Here is a 27,862-nt window from a genome sequence, read left to right on the forward strand (position 1 = left end):
TTCCCACAGATGAATAGCTTAATCAGTGAAGTTGTTAACGAGATCTAAACGTTCAGACAAAAATCTCACTTTAACTATATAATTACTAGTTGCTATGCCCCTAGCTTCTAGGGTCTCTATATTCATGGTTTAAATCTAAATAACCAAAAACCCATCATGGGACCTAGATAAAGCTTCTTTAAAAAGGAGAACCTAATCAATTCAGCTGATTATAACATCTTACTCTTTAGACAAAAGAAAACCTTACTTCTTCAATTGAAACTGACATCTATAGGTGCTCTGTATTCGAAAGGTACCTGGTAGAAAAAGCTAAAAAAAACTATCTTAAGCTACTTTAATCGAAGAATAAAATATCCTAAAACCACCCTGGACCTATGTGGATCTTCACTGAAACGGAGATCTCAAGCATTACAGTGTTTGTTGAAATCTTTAGATTCAGACAAAAAAACTTACTACTTTAATTATATGATTATACCAATAAATGAACATTCTTTTTCTTGTTTTATAAACTTTAATTATTTTATTGGTTTTGGTTTTTGCCTTATTATGGAAGATCACCAACGAATTCTTAAAATTGTTCAATTGTTGTAAAAAGCGAAGCTTTCCCTATATTCAGGGCCGATCTGTCCGTCAGTACGTCTGTCCTTTCGTAACGTATAGTTTTTTTCGTTGATTTATGCATATTAGAATAATGTTTCCTAGGACAAAAAGGTACACTATTATAAGCGAAGCATCTCTATAATTAAATCCTAAAAAGGAATGCATGTACTTATACAATATCCAGTATGTACGCATTTTTTTTTATACAAATTTATGTACAATTTGTTTAGACTTATAAATTAAATACTTACTAGGTTCTAACGCTCTACAAGAGTTATTGTGTTTGTCCTCTATTATGATTTTATAGCTTCACTATTATGGATGTTGTCATCCTTGTTGTTTTACTTTTCAAGGAGGTGGGTATTACAAAATGTGTATTATTTTTTAATTCTTCATGTTATAGACGTTAAAATGGTTTCTACAACTGCTATTCTAGGTGCATGACGTTAGAGCAAAATGGATACATACAATAAATAAGAAGAACTAAAGAAATCTTCTACAAAAGAAATTTTCTACAAAAGAAATCTTCTACAAAAGAATTCTTCTACAAAAGAATATTTCTACAAAAGAATTCTTCTACAAAAAAAAAAAAAAAAAAAAATGGGGGGGATTTTTTTGTTTTTGGGGGGGTTGGGGGTGTCCCACCCCCCAAGAAAATAGCTTAAAACCACCACAGGACCAATAGGTATATACCCTCAAGAGTAGAATCCGATCGGTTCAGTGGTTACCGAGATCTTAAGGGACGGACGGACAGACGGACAGACATCGTTCTACTTTGTATTATAGATTGTAATAAACTCCATTTCATTTACCTATCCCTCTATCTTTTTTTTTTATGCTTTCTCGTTTTATAATTCACGTAATCTTAAGATTGTAAAATATTAGTTTCTTCGCCTATAACCATTAGGGAGGCAGTTGTGGCTCAGGAAAATAGCCAAAAACCATACAAAGACAATTTCAAAGCTACCATGGAGAGTATAACTCATTCTGACCAGAAATTTCCGAGATCTTTAGCTTTAGACAAAACTTATTGTTGTATATTTTAAAATTGTATTCTATAAATATATAAAATTAGAAAAATATAAGTGCGTTTGCCTAACAACTTTGGGAACTTTCATTGAATTTGTTCAATAAGTTGAGTGTCCAAACGGTTCAACCAGTAATTGTAATCTACCAAAGGGGTAAATTTGTGCATCATCAGTGGGGATGTGCATCAATTTATTTGCCATTGTAATATTCCTTATAATCCATAATTAGTTCTAACAATATGCAAAGCATTTTTCTTCTGTTAACACAAGCCGTCCACATTGCATTTATTTTTAGACACCCTTCTAAATTACGCAACACAATTCTTAATTGGTGTACGTAGTCTGTACACTGCAGAAACACTGACTTGTTGAGAGGCCTCTCGTCACGTCACAATTTGGGACGAACCTCTGACCGCAGCTATCGTACGTATCAGAGGTTAATTTTGCTCCGAACCTTTTTTTTTTTGTTTCAAGAAGCATCACAAGTTTCTAATCATTAAAAAATGTATAATTCTAAATTTAGATAAAATAAGGTATTTTTACCATTTAAAATTTAAATATTTTCATTTTTCATGATATATTTTTTTTATGAAAAACTTTTATTGAGTGTGTTTTTAAAATTTTACATTACAACTTTTTATTTCGAGAAAAAACTTCATTTTATACAATATTTTCAAAACACCTAGCGGAATTTTTTTTAACTTCATATAAAATCTTTTGCGTGTTTCATAAGGAATTTGATATTTATTTTGTATGTGATTGAAATATGCTTCTTGAATGGGGAGGGGGGGGGGTTGTATCTTTGTAAGATGCTTTTTTTAGTTACCACTCACCCCCAACCCCCTTCACTCAAGGGGGGGGGGAGAGAAAGGTTGATACTCCCACAAAACAAGAACCCTCAATCCCCTTATATTGCCCTTATTTAGAAATCTATATACATACATAATGAAAATGCCCCCCCCCCCTACTCTTACTGTAATAGGTATTGTAAATCTTATTTACATAGAAGAAATTATTTTTTTTTCAAGATTTAAAATTCCATCAATAACAAAATAGTTATTGGAAGTAAAGAGCGTAAAAAAAGATAAAAAAAGCAATTAAATTTTTATATTTTCTCTAGGAAAAAACATAATTTTCCTACATACAATGGTTTAAAACAAAAAAAAAATGGACAAAAAATTAATTAAAAAAAACCAATGATATGTAGATCCAAGGAAATATAAATAAAGCCAAATAACCACTGGACCTATTTAATTCTATATTTAAGTCTAGAAATGATTTTTTTTACAATCTTAACCTTATAAATATGCAATGGACCTACAGGCCAGCTAGGTGCAAAGACACAAAAAGTTTAATAACCCATAGTGCATAAAAAATAGGGCCAACAGTACAACTAAGGGTAATTTTATGTCTAAAAGTGTAACTACAACGAGCTTCACATATTCCATGTAAGCGAAGCTTTTTAAAAAAAAACAAAGTTAAGAAGTATAAATATATTATTGAGGGAGGGTACATTACACTAGTCCCAAAAGTTTTGTAATAACGTTTTCTTATTCGTTGGCTTAACATCTTAAGGGACTTAATCAGTGCCAATAAAAATTTAACAAAAGTCCCCAAAATCTAGTGCATACCGACATACAGGAAAATATGACGTATAGAGGAGCAAGGCTACATAACAACTGTCTATGCAATTAAGTAGTCAAAATCTAGTGCATACCGACGTACAGAAAAATATGACGTATAGAGAAGCGAGGCTACATAACAACAGTCTGTGCAATTAAGTAGTCAAAATCTAGTGCATACCGACGTACAGACATGTATGACGTATAGAGAAGCGAGGCTACATAACAACTGTCTGTGCAATTAAGTAGTCAACATCTAGTGCATACCGACGTACAGACATGTATGACGTATAGAGAAGCGAGGCTACATAACAACTGTCTGTGCAATTAAGTAGTCAACATCTAGTGCATACCGACGTACAGACATGTATGACGTATAGAGAAGCGAGGCTACATAACAACTGTCTATGCAATTAAGTAGTCAAAATCTAGTGCATACCGACGTACAGACATGTATGACGTATGGAGAAGCAAGGCTACATAACAACTGTCTGTGCAATTAAGTAGTCAAAATCTAGTGCATACCGACGTACAGACATGTATGACGTATAGAGAAGCGAGGCTACATAACAACTGTCTGTGCAATTAAGTAGTCAAAATCTAGTGCATACCGACGTACAGACATGTATGACGTATAGAGAAGCGAGGCTACATAACAACTGTCTGTGCAGTTAAGTAGTCAACATCTAGTGCATACCGACGTACAGACATGTATGACGTATAGAGAAGCGAGGCTACATAACAACTGTCTATGCAATTAAGTAGTCAAAATCTAGTGCATACCGACGTACAGACATGTATGACGTATAGAGAAGCAAGGCTACATAACAACTATCTGTGCAATTAAGTAGTCAAAATCTAGTTCTTACCGACGTACAGACACGTATGACGTATAGAGAAGCAAGGCTACATAACAACTGTCTGTGCAATTAAGCAGTCAAAATCTAGTTTTTACCGCCGTACAGAAAAATATGACGTATAGAGAAGCGAGGCTACATAACAACTGTCTGTGCAATTAAGTAGTCAAAATCGTGCCAACCTCTGATCTCGGCTCAAAGCAATAAACCCATTTTCGCCAACTACCGTCGAGTGACCCGCAGGGGTAAATGGTTAGATCAACAGGCCTGAAATACTCACGTGTTAGAGGTATGTTACATATTTGTTTTTGTGTTTAAGATAAGTTCCCAAAAGGTTTTTCTTTCTGTTAATACCTAGAATGCTTTAACCTGCGGGGCCCTTACCTTAGGGAAAACTGGTAGATATCTATTCCCATCTTAACCTACAATAACATTGAAAAGAGATAAATATGAATCACAAAAAAATATAAATATACCATAAATACCAAAATGGACCAATTGCTTTGAAACTTATTGACATAACTATAAATTTTTATTTACATAATTATCCGTTGAGACCTGAAACAAAACTACTTTTCGCCAACTGCACAAAGACGTTAAGTATCATTAAGAAAAAAAATCATGTAAAAAAATCAAATAAAATGTTTGTATGTCTGTCTGTCTGCTTGTCGTGCAGTCTGTCATTGACCTTTAGGGGAAAAAGTAATATAACTTAAGTAAAGTTAAAAGAAATGGACGTTCCTTGACCCAAGCAACATAAGACACAGCAACTTAGTCAGGCGCATATCATTGATAAGTAAGAGGGGGAAATCATTAGCCTTGAATAGGACTTTTAGGTGTTGTAGCATGCTTTCTTGCAGTCGAAATTTGTTAATTTTTCTTTGTTTTATCCTATGATACTTTTTTTTTATAAAAGTAACATGATGTCTCTGATTCTTTTAAACTTTTTCAATTTTGCTTACAATGGATTCATATTATTTTTCTCATTCTAATGGTATATATGAACCCATATTTTTTATGTCTGTATGAGAAAATATTTAGGTTTAATGTTTTGATTAAACCGAGGTTAAAAAAATAGATTTTTTCAACAATTACAAAACAGAATTTTAAAAGTAAGGTGTCAAATTAAAGATCTTACTATTTTTGTTTATACTGGCTATTTTCTTCTTTTATTTTGTTGCGTTTTAGTACCTTAAAACCGACTTAATTATTTTTTAAAAAAACTTAAATTACTTAAAAAATAAGAGGTCTACAAAAAAACCGATTGCATATCTGAATTCTATGAAAAATTTTACATCTACTACTTACTGAAAGGACCGGCTAGCTATCTTAAATAAAAAGCAAAAAAGTTGATACAACTTCTTTGTATAATTTAAATGGTTTATATCTACTGTTGGGAAATGAAAATATCCTTGCTTACGTTTTATCTTATTAAAACTACAGTCTTTTGTTGATATAATAACAGCACAAGAGAATGACAGGGCAATGGATATATTATTATTTGGATCTTATATCAGATTTTCATATCTATAATACAAAGTAAAACGATGTCTGTCTGTCTGTCTGTCCGTCTGTCCCTTAAGATCTCGGTAACCACTGAACCGATCTGATTCTACTCTTCAGGGAATATACCTACTGGTCCTGTGGTGGTTTTAGGCTTTTTTTCTTGGGGGGAGGGACACCCCCCCTCCAAAAATAAAAAAATCCCCCCCTCAATTTTTTTCTACAATTTTCATTTCTTATGGGGAAGTTAGTTTAATAAAACTACTGGCGGCAGCACCAGTAGTACTTAATTTTTTTAATTTCCTCTTGGGGCAAAGCCCCTAGAGGCTAGGGGCAAAGCCGCTATTTCTGTAATAAAGTAAAACAGCAATCTAAAATAACGGTTGCCCCCTTCCACCCACTTTACCCCATCCCATCCCCTCCTACTGGATGAACTAACTGATCCATAAATGATTTCCATGTTAGCAAGCTCAATTGACGACAATTTTTCCCCTGTCATAATATCCACGTGTATTCTACATTCACTGACATGGCACATTCAACGGATAAAAATATAATTTTCCCAAATTCCATGTGAATTTTACTCATATGAGCATTATTGATTTTATCTGATTTGGTTAAATTATAAAATCTATAAATTGTAACAAAGGGGTGTAATATATTTATTTATCGTAGTGACAAATCTGCATAATTGGCAGGGAGGGAGGGAGGGGACATTGTAATGATTATCACAATAGTCCCCAAAGTTTTATGGCTTAACAACTTTGGGGACTTTTATTAAGTTTTGCTTAGTTGTTTCACAAAGTTGAGTGTCCAAACATTTCAACCTCTAATTGTAATCTTCAGGAGTGGTTAAGTCTGTGTATCATAATTGGGGATGTACATCAATTTATCGGTCATTGTCTTATCCCTGTAGATCCCTGGTGACAAATGGGCAAATTTATAATAATTGGGGATATAAAATTAAGAATTTATTCGATGATTGTCAAAGATTTCCTAATACCCATTACAATGTAAACAGCGAAGCAACTCTTTAAAAGTTTACATCTGTACATCCGTCCTTTTGCCAAAGAAAGGAAAGAAAACTGATTTGAACCATGTTAAAAACACATGTATCGTTAGGTTCTAGGGGCAATTGAAGATGCTAAGGTCGACCGACCCCTTCCCCCCACTCTTAATTTTAGTTTTAAAAATATTTTTTTTTCTATGGACGATTTTTCTTGGGAGGGTGGTGGTAGCCTTCCAAAAAAATAGTTATAAACCTTCCCATGAACTATGAGAATCTGCATTGTAAAGGAGAACCATATCCTTATAAACAGACACAAACAAATCCTGTTACTTTTATATAAGGATAACTGTTTCTCTACTTTGAAAAAGTTATTTACTTGTTATTGCTGCGCTTCCTATGGACATGATTGTCTGAATTTGACCAATGACCAATATATGTATGTGTGGATGAAGGGGGGGGGGGGGAGGAAGTTAAATAAAGCCTTCCTAATTATAATTGATCATATAAATATAATAATGGAGGAGGGGGGGGGGGGGGGTAATCATTTAGATTATTAACAAAGCTGGGAAAATATTGGATAAAATTAATTTTTGCTCATATTATAATAAATTCATACGCAAAGGCCTTCCCCTATCCCTTAAAAAAGAAAAGAACTAACAGAAGTTGATCTACAACCCTTTTTTCTGCTTTTAACCAGCTATAGTAGGCAGAATTTCAGAGGGTTTACAACGTCTCTTTTTGTTACTAACACACTATCAATCCCTAATTATGAAAAGTTTGCCGCTTTTAGTTTTTGAACTTATAATTATAGAGTACCTAATTGTTAAAGAAGAAAACACAAAATACTCCCTTTTTAATAGTTTTATCAACTTTACCAAGACCTAAATCTAAAAAATAAATAGTCTAAAACAATTCCTTGAACGATGTAAAGCCTCTTTAACTGGAGAACTCAATCGGTTTTGTAGTTATTGAAATCTTAAGCTACAGACAAGAAAACGTAATACTAATATAATAGGACTAGCATCATCGAGCTTTGTATTCAGAGGATGAAAAATAGCCTAAAACCATCCTAAACTTAACCCCAAAACTTACTAAAAATAGAGAACCTATAAATTTTATATAAGAAAGATAAATTTTTTCTTCAATTAAACTCTCCCTGTACCCTCAACCTAAAACAAACCTAAAAACACAAAATTTCACACAAGTAAAAGCTTTTTCTTAAACAAACTGTAAAAAGACAATTTTCTTATGAGACGTTCCTTCGTTTGCGCTATTATAAAACTTTCTATAAATAAGGTCTAAGGAATTAAGGGATAAGACAAAGGACGATAAATTGATGCACATCCCTATTAATATTTAAACAAGGATGACAACATCCATAAAAGCGAAGCACTGAAACGGTAGGACTAACGGACATTAACACTTGTATAGTGTCTGAACTGAATAATCAGAATATAAAAGTATCGAAAGAGTCGAAGCAAAATTGTAAGTAAATTTGTTCAAAAACTGCTTGATACAGGATAATGTTTCTGGACATACTTACATTTTTAGGACTTGATTATAGAGTTGCTTATACTATTGTTCTTTGTTGTCCCATGAATTAATATACAAAAAATCAGATCAAACGGATAACTAGATCACATAAAAATTTGTTGTTAAAAAAGTAGAAAAATCAACATGTTTAAAATGGACGTACGGACATTCTGGCAATGGTTATAGAGTTGCTAAGCTTTCTAAATCGTACCTAACTACTACAGTAATCATCATGCAAAATTTGAAATCGATAGGACAATTCTAACCTGCCTAAATTAACGAATAAAAGCTATCTATCTCGGACGGACGGACGTACGGACCGACCCTAATTATAGAAAAGCTTCGCTTTTAAAAAATGCCTCTGATATATGTAGATTAAAATCATTAGTTAAAAAGTTTGAATCCAGCTATTTTGAGCCAACCAATCACAATTTAAGAAGAGTCCCCAAAATTTTTTAGCCAACAAATATGGGAGCGTTTTTATAAACCATATATGATTAGCTTTTTGGCCCTTATCTATTTTATGAAAACGTCTTTAACATAATATATATTGTTTTAAAGTGTTCTCATTGTAAATAACATTTTGACTAGCGAAGCTCTTCTATAACTATCTTTGTCTGTCTGTCTGATATATAATAAGACTACAAGGCTCTAATTTAGAGTTTCTAAAGTTTTTAGTTTGAATATCTCGTTTTTCAGAAAACGTATGAAGTCCGTCTGTCCGTCGGTCTGTCTACAGATGATAAGCGAAGTTATTCTACTTGTCCTACATATTGGTCAGTTGTCCTATTACACACCCAAAAAGCATTGATCTTTATGACTTCCAGGCAAAAGGCGTGCAATAAAAGTGCATTTCTAGTATGATTCTTAAATTAGAATATTGTTTTTTAGTCGATGGGCAATTGTATTTTAACGTTTGGATATTTCTATCCTTGTTTATAATTGCAGCTTTTACATAAAGAAAAGTTATCTTAAAAAGTTATTGTTTAACAATGCTCCAGGCTTTAATAAAAGTTTATTTCTCTCAAAATTGAAGCTTTTCCCATTTGTGTTGTATTTATATACTCACGTCCATAGAAATAAATTTAGGCGTGTAAGAATCGTCCTATTGATTTAAAACGTTATCTAGAGGCGTAGCCACTGGTAATATATATATATCTAGTATAGAATTGTACACATCCTGTATCCACGGTATAGATATATGACAATGATCAATAATTTTATCTTTACCCCGAATTTTTTATGTGCAAAATTCTGCATTTTGTAAGCGATAGATGTTTCATATACGTTTCGGGAAAGAAAAAGGGAAGGGAGGAAGAAAATCTCTTCAAAAGAGACGGGAGAAAAGGAAAGAGATTTTCTTCCCCCCTTCTCTAATCGTATATGACGTCACTGGAATCGTCTTTCTCAAAGTAGGACAGATTGGGGTTCGTCCCGTTATGATTAAAAATTGGTGGAAAGTTAGTAAGGTTTTCATAGATTTTTTTTATGCATGAAATTACAATTTGTTTGTTTGTCTAATAATCTCCTGTGTAACTTAGTTATTGATGCTCTTTAAGACCTCAGGAATGGCAAGCAAGGGACTACAATTCATTGCACTTCCGGTGAAATAATGTGTGGGTCTCAAGGTGACTTTCTGTGGGGTTGAAAATAAACAATCCACAATCAAATTCTGTTATCATATCAATATATAAGATCATTATTATGAGCGAAGCTTTTATACAATAAAGTTCTGTACGTCCATCCATTACGCCGGATAACACTTATTGTTAATTTAGGCATGTTAAAATTGTCCCATCTAGTTCAAATTTATATTCTTTTTATCTTTTAGTATTATATTATCATAAATAGGCTTGTTTGTGTATGTGTGTGTGAAATTCGAATATAATACTTGGGGGGTGAGGTGCATTGTCTGTGCATGTGTGTGTGTGTGTGTGTAATCTGTGCACAATGCATTAGGGTAAGGTGCATTGTCAGTCTACGTGTATGTGTGTTTGTTTGAGATTTTCTGTGAATGTCTCTTGTAGAAGCTTTCTATGGTTATGCTATATCCTATCATATAAAGTAGTAAGTCTTGTATTGTCTGAAGCTTAAGATTTCAATAACTACTGAACTGATTGAGTTCTAAAGTTTAGGGAAGCTTCACATAGGTTCCAGGATGGTTTAAGCCAATTTTTTTTGTTATACGTTTTGGAATGATTTTAGGCTAAATTTATATCCATCGTTTCCCCTTGGAATAAAACACTCGCAGGCGCAGCTACTAGTATCATATGAATTAATAAGTTTTTTTTGTCTGAAGCGAAAGATCTTGGGATATGCTAGTCCAAATTTGTTGTACTTTTTTCAGAAGCTTTATAAATGTCCTGTTGTGGTAATATTATGGTTTTATTTATCGGCCATTGTCTTATCCCTTTAGATCCCTTCGTCTTAATGCATTCATTAGAGGGGTAATTAATTTGGGGTGTGGTTTTGTTTTTAATGAATGTAAGAGGAAGGAAGTAAGATACTTGACTAGAAGACAGGGCTAGTTCAATAGCAGATGAAATAAACCCTTCCCTTCATTATAAAAATTTAAAATTTTGCTTAAATACAGGGATAGGTCAATAAATGAATGAGGAAGGAAGTAAGATACTTGACTAGAAGACAGGGCTAGTCCACTAGCAGATAAAGTAATCTTACTCTCTTAGACGACAAAGGAATGGTGAGGGAACCTAGTAAAAGTGCCTGACTCTGATTATGACGTAAAAAAAATTAGCCAATGAGAGGCCAGCATACACTGTAATCGACCAATGGTAAAATTTATAGTGGCCTCTCATTGACAAATTTTTTTTACGTCATAATCAGAGTCAGACACTACTAGGATCATGGTGGGGGTAAAGAGGTGTTTACATTCCTAAAACTTTGAAACTCCTCATAACTAGAAAAAAACATACATTAGATTACCCTATCTCTTTGAAACCACTCATTTACCCCCCATCCCCTTAAAAAAGCTTTGACGTCCTTGCTTCCCTCCATTAGATACAGGGTAGGTCAATTGCAATTAAATTAACTTTACCTTAAATTTTTTGTAACAAATTTCTGCGTTGTAGGATAGCTTGGAGATTGGAGGGTTACAGGACTGTGGATTGATTTAGCTATCAATTTTTCCCCAGCTCCCCTTTACCCCTAATATAAGTGTGTATCATACCCACCCCCTTCCCTCTCCCATCAACAAAAAAGGGATTGGGGAAGTCAAAAGAGATCCAAAATAAGAGATATGGGGAAGTCAAAAGAGATCCAGAATAAAGGATATGGGGAAATCGCAAGGGTTATACAATAAAGGGACGGGGGGAAGTCGGGAAAATGGTCTTGGCTTCCGGTCAGCTACCAGTCTGACGCGTGGGAAATTTAATCCCCCCACATTAATCTTTATGGTTTTATGAATAAGGACAGGAAGAGGGAATTTACAAGGATATGGCACTTGCAGACAAACTTTTTCGCCACCATTATTTAATTTCATTATAATTGATGTCTGTCGATTATGTGTACTTAAAAAAATTTAAGGTTGACAAATTATTGACATGCTACATACTAAAACAACAGGATATGTGTTTGTCATTTGTCTATCTGTCTATCTGTCTGTATGCCAGTCTGTCATCTGTATCATTGTCTGTCCGTTATTTGTATTCTTGTCTGTCTGTCCGTCATGTGTTTGCATGTCCACTAAGATCTCTTAAACGGTTCGACCGTTCAGTCAACAATTTCAAGAGAAGATTTAGGCCATTTTAGAATAGGGAGGGTAGATATCCCCCCTAAGAGATATGGCACCGAGTAGAAAAAGTTCATCATGACTTTTGTCTTAGAAATACAACTAATTCTAATGATGGTTTTACTGCAGATGTTAGATGAATATGTGTTTTTTGAAGATCTTCTACATGACGAGATTTAAAACGTTTTACTTCCGTTTATTTCTCCGCAACAACATTAAGGGGTGTGTTAAAGAAGTTTCCACCCCGACCAACTTTCTGCTTTCTAGGGGGGCCCATCCTATGACAAAAACGCCCTCTAATTGCATCCTACACCCCCCGGGTCCCCCCACCCCTCCCTACAACAAAAAGAAGTTGCTCATTTATGTTTCAATGTTATTTCCCGGATTTTGGTAATTTGTTGTCCTGACCATGTTTTGGCGATGATCACTTATGACCTCTTTGAATAGTACATTTTGTACAGTTACTTAAAGATTGTATTATATAAAAGTAGCAGGATGTCTACCTTTTTATCTGTGTGTTTGTGCTGAAGGATCTCGCTAACAGCTGGACTAATATAGTTCTCTTTTTTAATGTAGCTTTTTACAGGTCTACAGAAAGTTTAAAACAATTTTGGGGGCGGGCACGGCACCTCTATCCTTCTAAGAGAATTTCCCCTAAAAAAAACAAAAACCCATCCCTCCTCACGTGTCCTTAAGAGCATCATCCTTATGTACAAACTGTACAAACTATAATGCAAACCATTAGTCACCATTTAATTTTCAATGTTTTGCTACTTAACATTTCCTGTTAATCTTTTACCAATTATAACTGCAGATTACTTAATTTAACAGATTTTTAATATTTTCATTAATTATACAAGATAATACGTAACACGGAGAATTTTATCCATACGAAGCGCTGCAGCAGCTATTTTTAGTCTAATTGTTTACTAAAGGTCAGGTATTGTCTATTTATTGTGCAGGGTTGTTTTATTTTATAAAGTATCCATAGACACAGTGTTTCACCCTTTTAGGGCTCATCAGTATGGCTCAATTCATCAGAGTTAAAATTACTCCTACCCCCCTAATTTTTTTTAACTTTTTCTTTTTAAAACTAAACTTGTTGATTAAGGAGGGGGTTTCGACTTCTCCCCCCCCCCCCACCAACTTTTAGGCTACTAAAAGATTCATGAATTTTCTATGCTTCTTTCCAAAAAAAAATAAAAAAAGCTTCATTCATAGCTTTTTTTTGTTAATTTAAAAGATTTATTGGGTAAAGAAAGTTTGCTTTTTAAACATATTGAAACATTTTTTCTCTCGCTGTTTGTGCATTAGCGTGTCTAAAAAAAACACATTTTAAATTTTAAAAATATTTCTAAATCCAGAATAAGAATCATTTATCTAAATGATTAGAACATTTGGATCATGGTAAGAAAACAAAGTAGAGGATATCGTCATATTTTCACAGTAGCTTTTGATAGGTTAGTTTATTTGGGTATAGTCCTTTCCACGACATCCCTCCATAAGGGGCGATTTGTCGTATTTTGAAAATGGCTTTTTATAGGTTATTTTAGGTTAGGTTAGGTTATATTGGGTTAGGTGATTGCCCCACAGGGTTAGGTAATTGGCCCCGCAGGGTTAGAGCCCCCCGCAGGGGCTAGAAATAGGAGAAAACTTACTGTAAAAAATACGAAGAATCGCCCCTTATGGAGGGATGTCGTGGAAAGGACTATACCTGTTTATTTTAGGTTAATGTTAATGATTGCCCCGCAGGGTTAGAGCCCCCCGCAGGGGCTAGAAATAGGAGAAAAGATACTGTGAAAATTCGTTTTCTTTCCATGATGCGAACATTTAATTACTGCTCCAATGTTAGGTGCATGACTTTATAGTTAATGCTTTTTCGCCTCTAAAACCCCTTTTAGAACTGTTATATAGTCATCGTATCAGATGACCAATCACTATGACTTCCTTGACATTAGACAATCTAATACATTGTTAATTGCACTACATTTATCTGGAAGTTCTAACTGTAATTAACTGTTTATGGCCTTTCACTTACACTTGATATTGATGTCTCTTACAAGACATAACAGCAACGTGTACAATTTTTAATATCTCTAATATGACGAAATGTGGTTTCCTTTTAATATCCAAAAGTAAAACTTTAAGATATTAAGAAATTTTTTAATTCTGGGACACTCTAAAGGTTTTTTTTGGATGCCGACTATCCAACCTCAAAATAACCAAAAAAGGGGTAAGATTTACAAAAAATGGACAAAACTAATTTTATTTTTCATTATATAAAGAAGTAAGGTTTTTGTCTGAAGCTTAAGATCTCGATAACTACTGAACCCTTTGATTTTTCCATATTAGGGAATCTTCAAAAAGGTCTCAGGATTGTTATTGGCATTACGATAGTTTTAGGTGTAAATGTTGGGAAAAAAACAATAATATTTGAATTTTTTAGACCATAGTGAATACGTGTACAGAAGTAGTTACACTTTAAAAAACTCTTTCAATGCAATGGAGAAAAATACATTTTGGTTGAAATTGGACCACTAACAAGGCTGATAATACCCATGGAAGAACATATCAATAAAAAGAATAATCATTAATTTGTCGCTTTTAATTTTAAGAAATTAAATATTATCAAGAAATATTAACAAAAATTTTATTGTTAGTCGGCCTTAAATAAGTCATATACTGGGTTCTTAGTATGGATTTAATTATAATTAAAAGATTAAAGTGATGCTTCTATATTTGAAAGATAATGCGTTGGCTGAGATAACTTTAGTGAAATTACTCGTTAAAAAATCAAGCTAATGTAAAAAATAGTCAAAAACCTGTTAACAGCCATCAACAATCCTGCAAAGACAACTGTTTAGGAGATCATAAATGAAGCTAAGCATACATTGTATTTTGTTAGATTTGTGTATTAAGAGTGTCGATGTCTGAATTTTAGCCAGCATCTAGGTTACTCATTCGAAACCGAATAATATCCGGTGGAGTAGAACCGGTTCTCATCCATACGAAAAAAGTATGTCTAGCATCCTATTATATCCAGTTTTCTACGAATATAAAAATGTACATTCATAAGATTAAAACCAGTTTATAATTGTACATTTTTTATCCGCGGAAAGCTGTTTATAATACGATGCGAGAAATAACTAATCTCTAACCCAAGGTTGCAGTATCCTTGCTCAAGAAAAGAATGAATTAGTTGTGGGGTGATGTATGAATGAGGGGTCATACCCCCTCCCCCACCAAATGTGTGGGGGGGGGGGTCGCCACCCTCCCCAAAGGTCAGGACCAATTTACTCCTTAATACGCCGCCCCGGGGCTAGACGTGATACATTAAATTTCTCCTTTTTAAAAGAAGAAAAAAGAACAGGAATTAAGTTACTTGTAAGATTAATAAAAAAAACATTAAGCAATAAAAATAAAATGGAAAAATGAAATTAAACTTTACTTCCTTGATTCTAATACTAAAGAAAATATTAGCTTCTTCGCCCCTATTTTTTTTCTTGTGTCGATTTCTCCTAGAAGGGTGGAGGTATATTGACCCAAAATAGTTATAAAGCCCTTCCAGGACCTATGAGAAGATTCACTGTAAAGAAGAACCAAATCGGTCCAGCGCGGTTAGCGAGATTCTTCTGTAAACATAGACGAACACACTCAAAGACATCCTGTTATTTTTATATAGTAAGGATCATTTCTTTTAGAAATTGTATTTTTTATTAAGTTTATTAGTAATAAATGGTAAAATATTTATTTCTGTGAAAACTTTATTCCTTTTATTCCTTATAAAAGAGATATATTATAAAACGAAGGTTATTTGCAAGCAAGATACATTTCTTACTACTTTAAGCTAGGGGTGAATGTTCTTAGATTTTATTCTATTAAAATCATATATTTTTGTGTAAATTTTAAACTTTAACGTTAATTCCAACAAGCCATGATAACTAAGGAGAACTAATCACTTCTTTTTTGTCCAAACACTCGGAGCATTGTGGTAAGTAACACTCTACAGACAACCAATCATTTATCTGGAAGCCCCTAGATGTTGGCGGCGCAGGCATTGGTCCTTGAAAACCTTGCGGGGACTACACCCAAACATAAAGTTTATTTTGATTGAGGCCATAATGGCAATGCGAATGACTTGCCAAAACTGAAACAGGAACGAAAATATGCATGCATAGCAAACAAAACAGATCAATAATATATAATTATATAGAGGTGAGATGATACAATTGACTTTGTATATGTTGACTATTTGATGTACATTAAATATTAAGAAGTTTTTTTCCAGTATGGGTCCGAATTCAATTCATAACCGCTGGCTTAAACCGGTTCTAAACTATATGGAAAAACTTCTTTTTTTAAATTCCAACTGGGCCAAATTAACTGGAAATAATCTAATAATTTTTCATATTACTATCCGCGGAAAACTGTCTATAATACGAAGCGATAATGATTATTTTATATTGGACAGTCATACTGCCAAAGTGAATGCTAAAGAAGCAATGCCACTATATACAAGCAAATTTAAATGTATGGACAATGGACATACATACAAAATGAATGCTAAAGAAGCAACGCCACTATATACAAGCAAATTTAAATGTATGGACATACATACAAAATGAATGCTAAAGAAGCAACGCCACTATATACAAGCAAATTTAAATGTCTGATTGTTGCATAAGAATGATTTATGCCTCCTATACACCAAAATTACTTAGTAGTGCGAAGCATTTCTACATTTGGGTAAGTTCCGTCCGTTTATACGTCGCTTAATTACATAAAATTTTACAAATTGCTATTAATTGATCTATAGTATAGATGTATATGAAGAAGTCCCAATTAGGAGTCCACACAAGGTCATTGGGATAGGGACATGCAGTTATTTAAACCCTTCCCCCTCTAGTGTTTTACTCTAATTTACTATTGATTAGGATTATTTAACGTTAGGAAAAATCATTTGATTGGAGCAAGTCTTCGTCAGTCCAAAAAAGGCCCCAAAACTTTTTAAAAACTAGAATTTAAACTTTCTATAAAACTAAACACATTTTTCATCACAGTTTAGAGTCTTGACAAGAAGTTTAAATTTTCTATCTTAAATAGGGGCCGAGAAAATCCCGTTGTCCCCAATTTGAGAAAAAATATAGAAATAGCCAAATCCATGGATGATTTATAGTTCATTATGCTACATAATGGTGCGAATGAGGACAAGAAGTTTCAGCTTTCTATCTCCCATAGGAGCCGAGAAAATTATCTTATTCGTTTCTTATGGACAAACGGTCGACGTTTTGGAATTATAGAGTAGCTTCGATACTGAAAACTTTGTATACATATATGTATATTGCTAATTAAAATGTTTGAATTTTTTTAAATATTCATCCTTGTTAAAAGTATTTAAAAAGTGAGAAACATATTTATGCATAAAAATACACAACGTTTTTCCAAGAAATATAAAAATAATTTGTGTCATTTGTGATTTGTAATAAATGGAGGAGAAATTTTACGACGACAAAATTTGCAAATATTGTCAGCATAATAAATATACTAGCTATAGAGTGTTGCTCACAATAGAAGCTTTATATTAATTGGTAAAAAAGACATAGAAGGAAACTTAAAAACTTTAAAGATATAGAGGGATATTTTATGACTATAAAATTTGCAAATATTGTCAGCATAATAAATATACCAGATATAGAGTGTTGCCTGTAAAATTAGCCTAATGGAAATGTGCTTGAAAATAGAGAGAAAATTTACAACTTCAAAATTGGCCAATAAATCATTATAATTGCTTACAATGCAACAGTAGCCTTATTGCTCCGCAATAAATATACCAGCTAATGAGTGTTGCTTGCAACATCAGACTTTTTTAAAATTTGCAAATAGTATCAATTAAATCTATAATTTGCTACGACGTTATCCACGCTGTTATTTTAAAAATATGGAAAACTGAACCTCTAATTCTTTTATATTTATTAATTTTGATATTCTTAGGAATTAAAATTTTCTTTTTATTTATGTTATTCAACGAATTTAAAGTCTTTTCAACTAAATAAACTAACCATGAATAAAAAAAGAAACTTGATTAATGTACTGATAAAATTTTAATTTCTGGGTGGTTCTTTTTAAAAAGAAATATCTAGGGATCTAAAGGGATAAGACAATGGCCAGTAAATTGATGTACATCCCCAATGATAATATACAAAATTATCCCTTCTGTAGATTTAAAAGAGTAGTTAGAACATTTGTACATTTAACTCAATAAACCAACCGATCAAAATTAAATAAAAGTACCCAAAGTTGCTAAGCCAAGGAATAGAAAAAATATTGTAAAACTTTGGAGACTAGTTTAAAAAGCCGAAAACAGTAAAAGTGTCTGACTATGACGTCAGAAAAAAATTAACAATTAACCAATTAGAAGCCAGTATTCACAATGGTAATATATATAGTGGCCTCTCATTAGTTAATTGTTAATTTTTTTCTGACGTCACAGTCAGACACTTTTACTGTTTTCAAAAAGCCCAATGTCCTCTGATGATACTTAATTGAAGCAGATATCCCTCTTCAAGGTTTTACATTAATATTACGATTCTTTTACGGGCACTCCCGAAATGTTTAAAAATCAGTTCATTTGTAATTATTATTCATAAAAGAAATTGAAGGATTTCTGTAAATAAAAATTAATTTCAATCTTTACAATTAACTTTAAAAATTTCCAGAAAACGATTTCATGTCAAAAACGCGCAAAAAATGCATTTAAAACACAAAAAAATCCACCAAATATTGAAAACTTGAAATCAAACAAAAATTTTTTTTCAAATAAAACTATATTGCTTTTTGGTATTTATTTTACCCCCTTTTTCCCCCCTCTTGATTTTTCCCCTCAAGCATTTACCCCCCCCCCCCTGTTTCAATGTTGCCAAAAATCAGTCGCAAATTTGCTCCAATTTTTTTTCTTGTCTTAAAATTGAGAGATATTTTTTGGCGAAAAAATTGCTCCCTTATAAATTGTAATAGTAGATGTTTTGTTTTTCATAGAGAAATACTTGGCATTAAGTTGTTTTGATTGAATGGTAATGGAGAATAGAAAACTTTCCGCGGATAGTAACATAAAAAAAACTTCAGTGTAGTTGGCCCCAAGGGGCCGAAGTCGAAGTCCAACTAAACTGGTCTTGATTTCATGACCTAAACTGTATCTAAATAGACTAAAAGCTGCTATTTCTATAAGAAGATTATATAAACAGTAAAGCATAATAGGTCATGCAGTTAGCGAGATCTTTTGGTACAATCTCCAAAGCATGATAGGTTTAGTGGAGAAAAAAAAATACTTTTGAAATGAAGATTGTTTAATTTCTCTATTTTAAAAATTATGATTAATTTTTATAAATTTGTTAAAATTTCTAAAATAGTTGAAAATTATTTCTCTAAATAACCTCCATTATCTTTCTCATAAATTGGTTCAAAAAGAAAGAAAGAAAATTATTATAAAGAGGGAAAAATTGAGAGATAAAGAGATAGGGATAATCTATCTAAAAATATAACATGACTATATATTTTAATTTTATTTGAAAAAAAAATGAAAAAAGTGTTTTAATCAAAAAAAATATCTTAAGGATTTGAATTTCTTTTGGTTGGGAGCTGGTACAATCCCCCAAGAATGTTAAAATCTTCATAGGATCTATGAAAAGCTACAATGTAAAGGAGAATCGTATCGGTTCATTGATTAGTGAAAATCTTTGGTACAGACATCTTGTTACCCTTATATAAGGATTTCAAACCATTCATCTAAGTTTAGATAAAATTCCATTATGAAAAATTCAAGGTTGTTTTAATGTCGAGGTTTTGAAAAAATTAAACTTTTAGCTTAAATTCTTGATTTACAATTAAAGTCTTGAATAAGGGGAAGGTAGGCTGTGCTAAAATTCCGTTAAGGTGTGAGTTTCAAGGCTTAAAAACAGTAGTAGAACGATAAAATTTATGTTAAATTTTTTTTTGTCTATAGTTCTTTTCTGTAAGGAATGCACATATTTAGAGAATGTTATTGTTCTACTACTGTTTTTAAGCCTTTAAAACTAACACTTTTACGGAATTTTAGCACAACCTACCTCCTCTTTAATATTTTGATGCTTGCAAAATCTTTGTACGACTTTTCTTTTTGATACATATCCATATTTTTGGAAATATAAAGAAAGAGAGCAATTTTACCCCAATTGCCGCCGTGCGTAAAATATTCCTCCCCTTTTTCTAGCACACAGTCTGTGCTTTACTCATCCCCAATGTATTCTCCCCCCCCCCTTCCATGCCCGGTGTCAGGTGCGTTTGTGCGCCCATGGTTTTTCAGTAGCTCAACTGCGCGAGTTAACAACCATTATTACACTGCTTAGTGAGGGTGTTTGTGTGCGTGCGGGTGTGTGTTTGTGTGTTACCATAACGCACCACTAGATTGGAGGGAAGGAGGGGATGGAAGTTAGCCCGGGGCAGTTCCCACCCAATGGGGGTGCGGGGGGTGAGAGAGGAGGTGTGGGGGAAGGGGGAGTGAAGAAGAGTAAATTATTATAGGTAGCTGAAGTCATTCTGGAGGTGGCACTTCCCCCTTTGCTTCCTTTCTACCCTCCCCCCCCCCACTATGTCTCGTGTAAGTACTGATCAAAGCACATAAAGGAAAAGGCCTGAAGATAAAAGGGGTTCTTACACCCCCTTAAACAGGCAAGGGAGGGGGGGGGGGGATTAAACAATGGAGCAACTCAAATTTTCATTTATTTTATTCAGACTTCAGTTAAAATTTAAACTTTCTGGAGGTATCATGTTGTGTAATAAAAAGTGCTTAAAACAATAAAACAAATAATATAATGTGATTTTTGCATTACAAAAGTGCTTAAATATTTCCAATAAAAGGAATGTAAAGAAATAAAATTTGGAATTAAAACAATATCTCAAAAATGGCGAGTCCTGATTTAGCTTGGCGCAATGATCTTTCATATACAAGGTATTAATTATACTTAAATTTGGCGATTTTTAGCAGAAAAATGCATCTACTTTACAACCAATGTCTGTCCGTTCCTCATCCTAACCCAACCTAAATCAAAACAACCAGAATTTAGCAGGGTTCGGAAGCCGCGCGTAAGCCGCGTGTAAGCCTCAGTGAAATCTTCCTTTTAACACTATAAAATTCAGATGGATGTATAAAACTGCTCTTTAGCAGACAATCCTTCTTTCTGAAATTTCTTTTTCTGCTCACAAGCAGGTTTAAAACTGAGGCTTATGCGCGGCTGAGGCGCGGCTTCCGAACCCTGGAATTTAGAAACAAAGAAAAACCCCAAAAACATAGTTCAACAAGGGGTGTTTGAAGCAAATTAGGGGGTGAAAATTTAATTTTTAAGGGGGTTTGACACCCCTCAACACACCAGTGTTCAAAATATTAATTTTAAGTAACGTTGTCCTTTTCTAACACTTTTTATTGTCAATTTTTTAAAACTTATCTTCAATAGATGTAGGTTAAACAGTTTTTTTTGTCTCAATTATTGGAAAAGGCATAACAGTTTTTTTTTACAGATGTAACATCCCTCCCATTTTGTATTTTTTAACTTTTATAAACTTAGGATCATGTTACTTGTCGATGCAGCGCTTATCACATGTTACTTGTAGATGCAGCAAACTCATACATGTTACTTGTAGATGCAGCAATATCCCCCCTGCATTCCCTATAGAGATACTAATAAAAAAGTGTAGAGATAATAAAAAAGTGGGAGGAGTTTTTCTGGTTTAATTTGGTTGGAATAGAAGGGAGGGAGGGGGTTGTACATGAAATTGCCCTGAGTTATGTTTTCCAGAGGGTGGAGATTTTTTAAATCAAAGGTTGAATTTAGAAATTGGTGGAAATTTCTCAGGAGAAAAAGAGTAGGAGGAGTTTTCCTTGTATAATTTGGTTCAAGATGAAGGAAGTTGTTTGGAGTTTTGAAGTTCTTTAGAAATGACTAAAAAGCTTATTTTCAATTAAAAATATAACTAACATTGTCTGTCTATCTCCTTTTTTTTATCTCCCTTTAACATGTTACTTGTAAGTGCAGCAAAATTAAACATGTTACTTGTCGATGCAGCGCTGCATCGACAAGTAACATGATCCTAAACTTATTATCACGAAACCCGCTGTTTCAAAATGTGCTTTCTTTGTCTTATCTTAATTAGAGCCACGAGACAAAGGTTGCTAAGTTGAAATATTGAAAGATATCACAACCATGAATACTTTTAAATAAATAATTTTTTTTTGCAAATTACCTGTGGTGTGAAGAAGGGGGTGTCAACACCCCCATAAAAATGAAATTGGCATGGTTCGAGTTCTCCTTTTTTTCATCCCCAAATGGTTTCATACACCCTGGCGAAGCGCTATGCACGCCACTGATATTAACAATCAAGTATTTGTGCCTCAGAATATTCTGTTTGTCAAATATAATCATTTGTATTGTTGTGTTATGGTTATCAATAAAGAAAATAAAACTTTTATATTTGCATTCCTTATATTCCTGAGAAAGTTGTACTTTTGATTTTATATGCTAATAACCTTTCTATGTATGACTATAAAAAAAACTCCATTACTAATTTTTTTTATTTTATTTCATTCATTATTTTGGTGCTGTAAGAGGTTTCGTGGATTTTTAAAAATATAAATTTTTCTTTTTCAATAAAAAAATTTATACGCAAAATATGAGTGAGAACTAAAATTTAATATGTTATTTAATACTAAAGGCTTTAAGAAGTAAATCTGTGAGAGATGTTATTTTTTCTAGTAGTGATTTTTCTTGAGGAGGGTTGTGGTATCCTCCCCCAATATATTTATAAAACTTCCAAGGACCTATGAGAAGCTACACTGCAGTATAGGAGAACCATATCGGTTCAGCGGTTAGCAAGATCCTTCGGCACAGACAAACATAGGATTATCCTGTTACTTTTATTTAAGGATTGTTGATATAAGACCAATACATATATTTCTTGTTAGCTAAAATTGTAAGAACTTGGTTTATTTTAAAAATAATTCTTACAATTTTACTTTTCTTATTCATAATTCAAATCCTTTTTTGTTCTGTTTACTTAAATTAATTATTCCATAAAAAACAAATATTTTAGTCAACTAAATTTACAAGTATTTTCATTTTAAATCATTCATATACAACACATAATAAATTTATTTATACTAATAAAAATTTCTATTTTAGGTTGGAGTCCAGCCCCGAGATGTACGGAGCCGCCAGCGTGGGTCCTGTGACCGCCAGGAAGTCCTCCGGCAACAGCTACCTGTCCTCTCACTCTCACTACCCCACAACAACCCATCACCAGTATTCCACATCAGCTGATATCAAATCCGAGCCTATGACGTCATCCTACCACCACAGCCACCACCACGTGGCCATTGGTGGCGGGGGGAGCCTAAAACCGGTTCTGGGCCAGCATGAGGACAGCATGCAGAAGGTGCCCAGCCTGTCTGACCTGTCAGAAACTGACAGCGGCATTGATCCTGGACTAAACCTGAGCAGCCAGACCAACGAAGGCCTGAAACAACAAACAAATATGGCGCCCAATTATGGCGATGTGCTGAAAACTACTTATGGTACCTGGGACAAAGACAGCGAGCGGTTGGGAGTGCCACGTGATCCAAGGCTGTGGTCGCACCAGCACGTTTCCCATTGGCTCTCTTGGGCCATCAGAGAATTTTCCCTTCATGGCCCCCACATTGATACTTTTGTAGCTAATTTATCCCTCAGCGGGCGGCAGGTTTGCTCCATGTCCAAGGAGGAGTTTATTTCGCGGGCTCCGCCTTTTATGGGGGACATCTTGTGGGCCCATTTAGAGATACTCCAAAAGGATGTTGACAAAGAAAATAATGTCAAATGTGAGGCCTTGAACACATATCAGCCTAGCTATACTTCCATGAATCAAATGCCTGCACACCACGAGCGTACCTACACCCACCTGGAAAGTTTACCTGGAACAGCCAGTCATCTCCAGCAGCCATCTGTGACTGGATCATCATCTCCACACCATCAAACACTCCCACTAGAAGCTTCCTCCCCCTATGACTATCATTTAAATCAACGGTTATCAACATCCCCAAGGGTACCCCCAGTTTATGGTTTATATGACTATGGGGGGTATCCATCCCCTCCTGGCGGCTACCACGACCCATGGGCCGCAGCCCAAGGAGACATGTACCAGCCCATCCACCAGCATCCAGCTTTTCTGCAGCGTGATAGCCAAGGCAGCCTAGATCCATCCGCCGGGACAAGATCCTTGTTGTCTGGCTCATTGATACATCACAATTCTGGCCAAGGACCCTGCTTCACAGGTTCAGGACCGATCCAGCTCTGGCAATTTCTGCTGGAACTCCTAACGGACAAAACCTGTCAAAGCTTTATCGCCTGGACAGGCGACGGCTGGGAGTTTAAGATGATTGACCCTGATGAGGTCGCCAGGAGATGGGGAATCCGCAAAAATAAACCCAAAATGAATTACGAGAAGCTCTCCAGAGGCCTAAGATATTATTATGACAAAAATATCATCCTGAAAACGGCGGGAAAACGGTATGTGTACAGGTTTGTCTGTGACCTACAGGGCCTGCTGGGCTATGCTGCAGAGGAAATTCATGCCATGGTTGAGTTCAAATGTGAGCAGGCCAAAACAGCTGATTCTCTTTGTCAGGCAGCTTCCCCCCAGCAGCAGGAGGTTTGTCAGGCTTAGACAGCTGACAAAATCCGCCAAAAATGGTGAAAAAATCTGCTAAATGACCAATTGTGTCATTCTTTTGTCAGCTTTATACTATACAAGATCATGAAACAGTAACACTATCAAGACAAAAAATAAGTAAATGATAAAATTTAAAAAAGTAATATAATACAGTGTGGCCATAACGTGAAAAAAACTTGAAAGAGGCATCTTATACAAAATGGCCAAATTAAAGATCTCAAAATCTTTTTTGCCAATTTTTTAACCATGTTGCCATACATTAAAATGTACAACAACAAAAAACCTGATTTTTTTAGAATTTTAAAATTCAACTTTGAAGTCAGCATTTATGCTAATAAAATTTTTGCCATTTAAAAGCCAATCAAATTATTTTTGTACAAAATTGTAATTTTATTCTTTTTATTAAAAAAGTAAGTACCTTATTTTTTACCATCTCATTTTGAAATGGTTAAAGCAGTGTTTTTCTTGTAGTCTTAAATTATCAATAATCCTGTAAAAAATTGTGCCATTATTAACCTATGGCATCTATATGTAATTATACCTTTAAAAATTTGTTTCTTAAATTTCTTTATCTTTGAAAATTAAAAATAATTTTGCTCAACTAATAGTCAATGAAAAATAATGCAGAATGTTACAGAAATGGATATAGAATACATGGATATTGTCAGCTATTCTCTTGTAAAAAATATTTCTTCCAGCTGGCTAATATAACAATAGCCCCTCCCACCACTCTACTTATGACTTTACAACACTACCTCCTCTGATCATGGAGGAACGAATTGACCATTATCTGAGGACTATATTAGCAAACTAAATTGACTTTCAAAATTCCCCTGTCCCAATATCCAAGTATTCTATATTCATTGTTACAGCTTTAAAGTATTTTGAATTAAAAATTCTTCAAAAACATCAAGTAAATAGAGTATTACCGAAGAAAAAAAATAACCTTCCTTAACTTTTTAGCAAGCCAATAAAAAGGTTTCATTTCTATTAATTCTTTATATACTCGTTTTAGTTTTTTTTAGTTTTTTTGAATGTTAAAAGTAAAGTAAAGAAAAAGCTAGCAACCAAAGACCAACACAATTTTAAATATTTTTTTTACACAAAAAATTATTTTCAGAAATTGTGTCTTTTGCAGCTAATAACCAAATTTTGTACATAAATATTTAAAAAATAAGTTACATTATTTAGTATTAAAACATGTACTTTTATTTAAGAAGATGAATTTTTAAAAAATCATCTTTTTATCATATTTTAGGTGATATATTATTGTTAAAAAGTGCCTTAAAAATTCATTCAGAAAAAATGTTATTTTTAAACCGTAGATCTCAATAAATAATTTTAGAATATTTTTAATTTTTCTTTACTTTATGAAGATGCTCTACAAGCATAACGTGTTAGTTGGTTGGCCTGTAATAAACTCAATAGGGTTATACCTTGAAAAGCACAGCCCAGTTGGTTCAGCGGTTACCAAGATAACTTTAATTAGAAGTAGAATTACAAATATCTGTAATTCTACTTCTAGTTTTTGAAATGTGTGCTTTTCTCGGCTGTTTTTCGAGATATACGCGGCATAAAGTTTTTGAAGATTCCCTATATAAATAATCGTCTAATAAATGAATTAATTTTTGGCTACTACAAATGAATAAAAAAAATTACCTATTAAGTGTCTACTTGATAACTCATTTGTTATGTCAGTCTGCCTATAATGCTCTAGATTACATAAAGATTCAATAGAAGAAATGTGATTTCTCTTCTGCTATTAATGATAGAAGGCTAATTTTATGGTGAAAATGTCGCGGATCAATGCGCTTCTTTTCTGAAAACCACTTTGTCCTCTAGTTTATAAACACTGCTCTGTAATAATTATGCCTGTCAGGCTCTCTTTTTATTTATCTGTTAGCATTTATACTTACTTCTATATTTGAAAGCTTCGTTATTTATGGATGCTGTCATCCTTGTTTTCTTAAACTTTTAGGATGAAATAGAAAATCTTTGATTTGGAAAATATTCTGTAAAAGAAAGTCTTCTTTAAATGTCGTTTTCCCTTGACCTTTCTTTAGAAGTTAATATCTTGACCGCTATACTATTTATCTGTGTGTGTTTGTGAGTGTGTGTGGGTGTGTGTAAGTGGGTGGGTGGGTGGGTATGTGTGTGTGTGGATGTGTCTGTGTGAGTGTGTGTGTTTCCTTTCTACAATTCTATTACGTATATTTGTACTTATAATACTAGAGTTGGCTCGATATAATTATCTCCCTATTGGCTAGTTTTCTATATGCATATCTATTTCTCAATAAATCTATTTTCCTCACCCGGCATTACTATCTAAAAGAAAGTAAATATTTATTAATCTAAATGATTTTAAAAAGATTTTTAAAATTATATTTTTTTCTTTATATTACCATCACCAAAGGGTTAATGATGATGATTACAATTTTAGTTTAATATTTGAACACACAAAGTGTCGCCACAATCAAATTCTTTTAAAATAGAGTTTTCTTAAATTTATTATATTATAAATCTAAATTTTCTTTTTTATGATTAGAAATTAAATACATTGATATAAGGTAAATAGCAACATGAAATTAAAAAAAGGAATTTATTTTTAATAAAGTAAAATAATGGGTCTTATCGTTCTGGGCAATGAGAGTTTATTATGGATTATTGGAGCACTATGAGTTTTAAACAAATATTCCTTGAAAAACTTGAGCTCGTTTATAGACATTTATTTCCTATATAGATCTGACATGGATCTTGAAGCAATTAAGCAGGCCGTTTTGTACATGTTAAAAATTGGAAGATTTCATTAAATAAAAGTTATCGCAAATATACTTAGTAAATACTGTTGAAAATCTTCCCAAAAAAAATGCAAATCATAATATGCTGAAAATATAATCTGTCTTTTAACTAAATTAAAAAGTTGACCCCAAAAACATAGTAAATAAAGTAATTTTTAGGTTAGGTTATGTGATGGTTGGGATAGTATGAAAGGGATATATTCCTCATGGATTTTCGACAGGAATCATCGCCCCCCCATTATTAAGAAATAAATTAAGGGATCATGTTACTTGTAGATGCAGCGCTGCACTTACAAGTAACATGTTTAACTTTGCTAAACCTACAAGTAACATGTTAAAGGGAGATAAAAAAAAAGGAGATAGGCAGACAATGTTAGTTATATTTTTATTGAAAATAAGCTTTTTAGTCATTTCTAAAGAACTTCAAAGCCC

At 33.4% G+C, this 27,862-nt stretch overlaps 1 protein-coding gene across 1 annotated transcript; it reads left to right on the forward strand.

Moving 5' to 3' along the window:
* The first annotated feature begins 20,671 nt into the window (after positions 1-20,671).
* On the forward strand, positions 20,672-25,981 carry LOC145335426 (protein c-ets-1-A-like). Its single transcript, XM_080181171.1, has 2 exons — positions 20,672-20,883; positions 23,108-25,981. The coding sequence occupies exons 1-2, from the start codon at positions 20,837-20,839 to the stop codon at positions 24,624-24,626; spliced, it is 1,566 nt and encodes a 521-aa protein (XP_080037297.1). The 5' UTR covers positions 20,672-20,836; the 3' UTR covers positions 24,627-25,981.
* The last annotated feature ends 1,881 nt before the right edge of the window (positions 25,982-27,862 follow it).

This window comes from Acartia tonsa, chromosome 13, assembly GCF_053477335.1.
Source record: "Acartia tonsa isolate MP-2025a chromosome 13, ASM5347733v1, whole genome shotgun sequence".
Taxonomy (NCBI): Eukaryota; Metazoa; Arthropoda; class Copepoda; order Calanoida; family Acartiidae; genus Acartia; species Acartia tonsa.

Excerpts from the sequence above, each read along its gene's own strand:
- LOC145335426 (XM_080181171.1), top strand. The coding sequence starts at position 20,837 with ATGGCGAGTCCTGATTTAGCTTGGCGCAATGATCTTTCATATACAAG. Across the intron at positions 20,884-23,107 it reads AATGATCTTTCATATACAAG|GTTGGAGTCCAGCCCCGAGA; the intron begins GTATTAATTATA and ends TTTCTATTTTAG.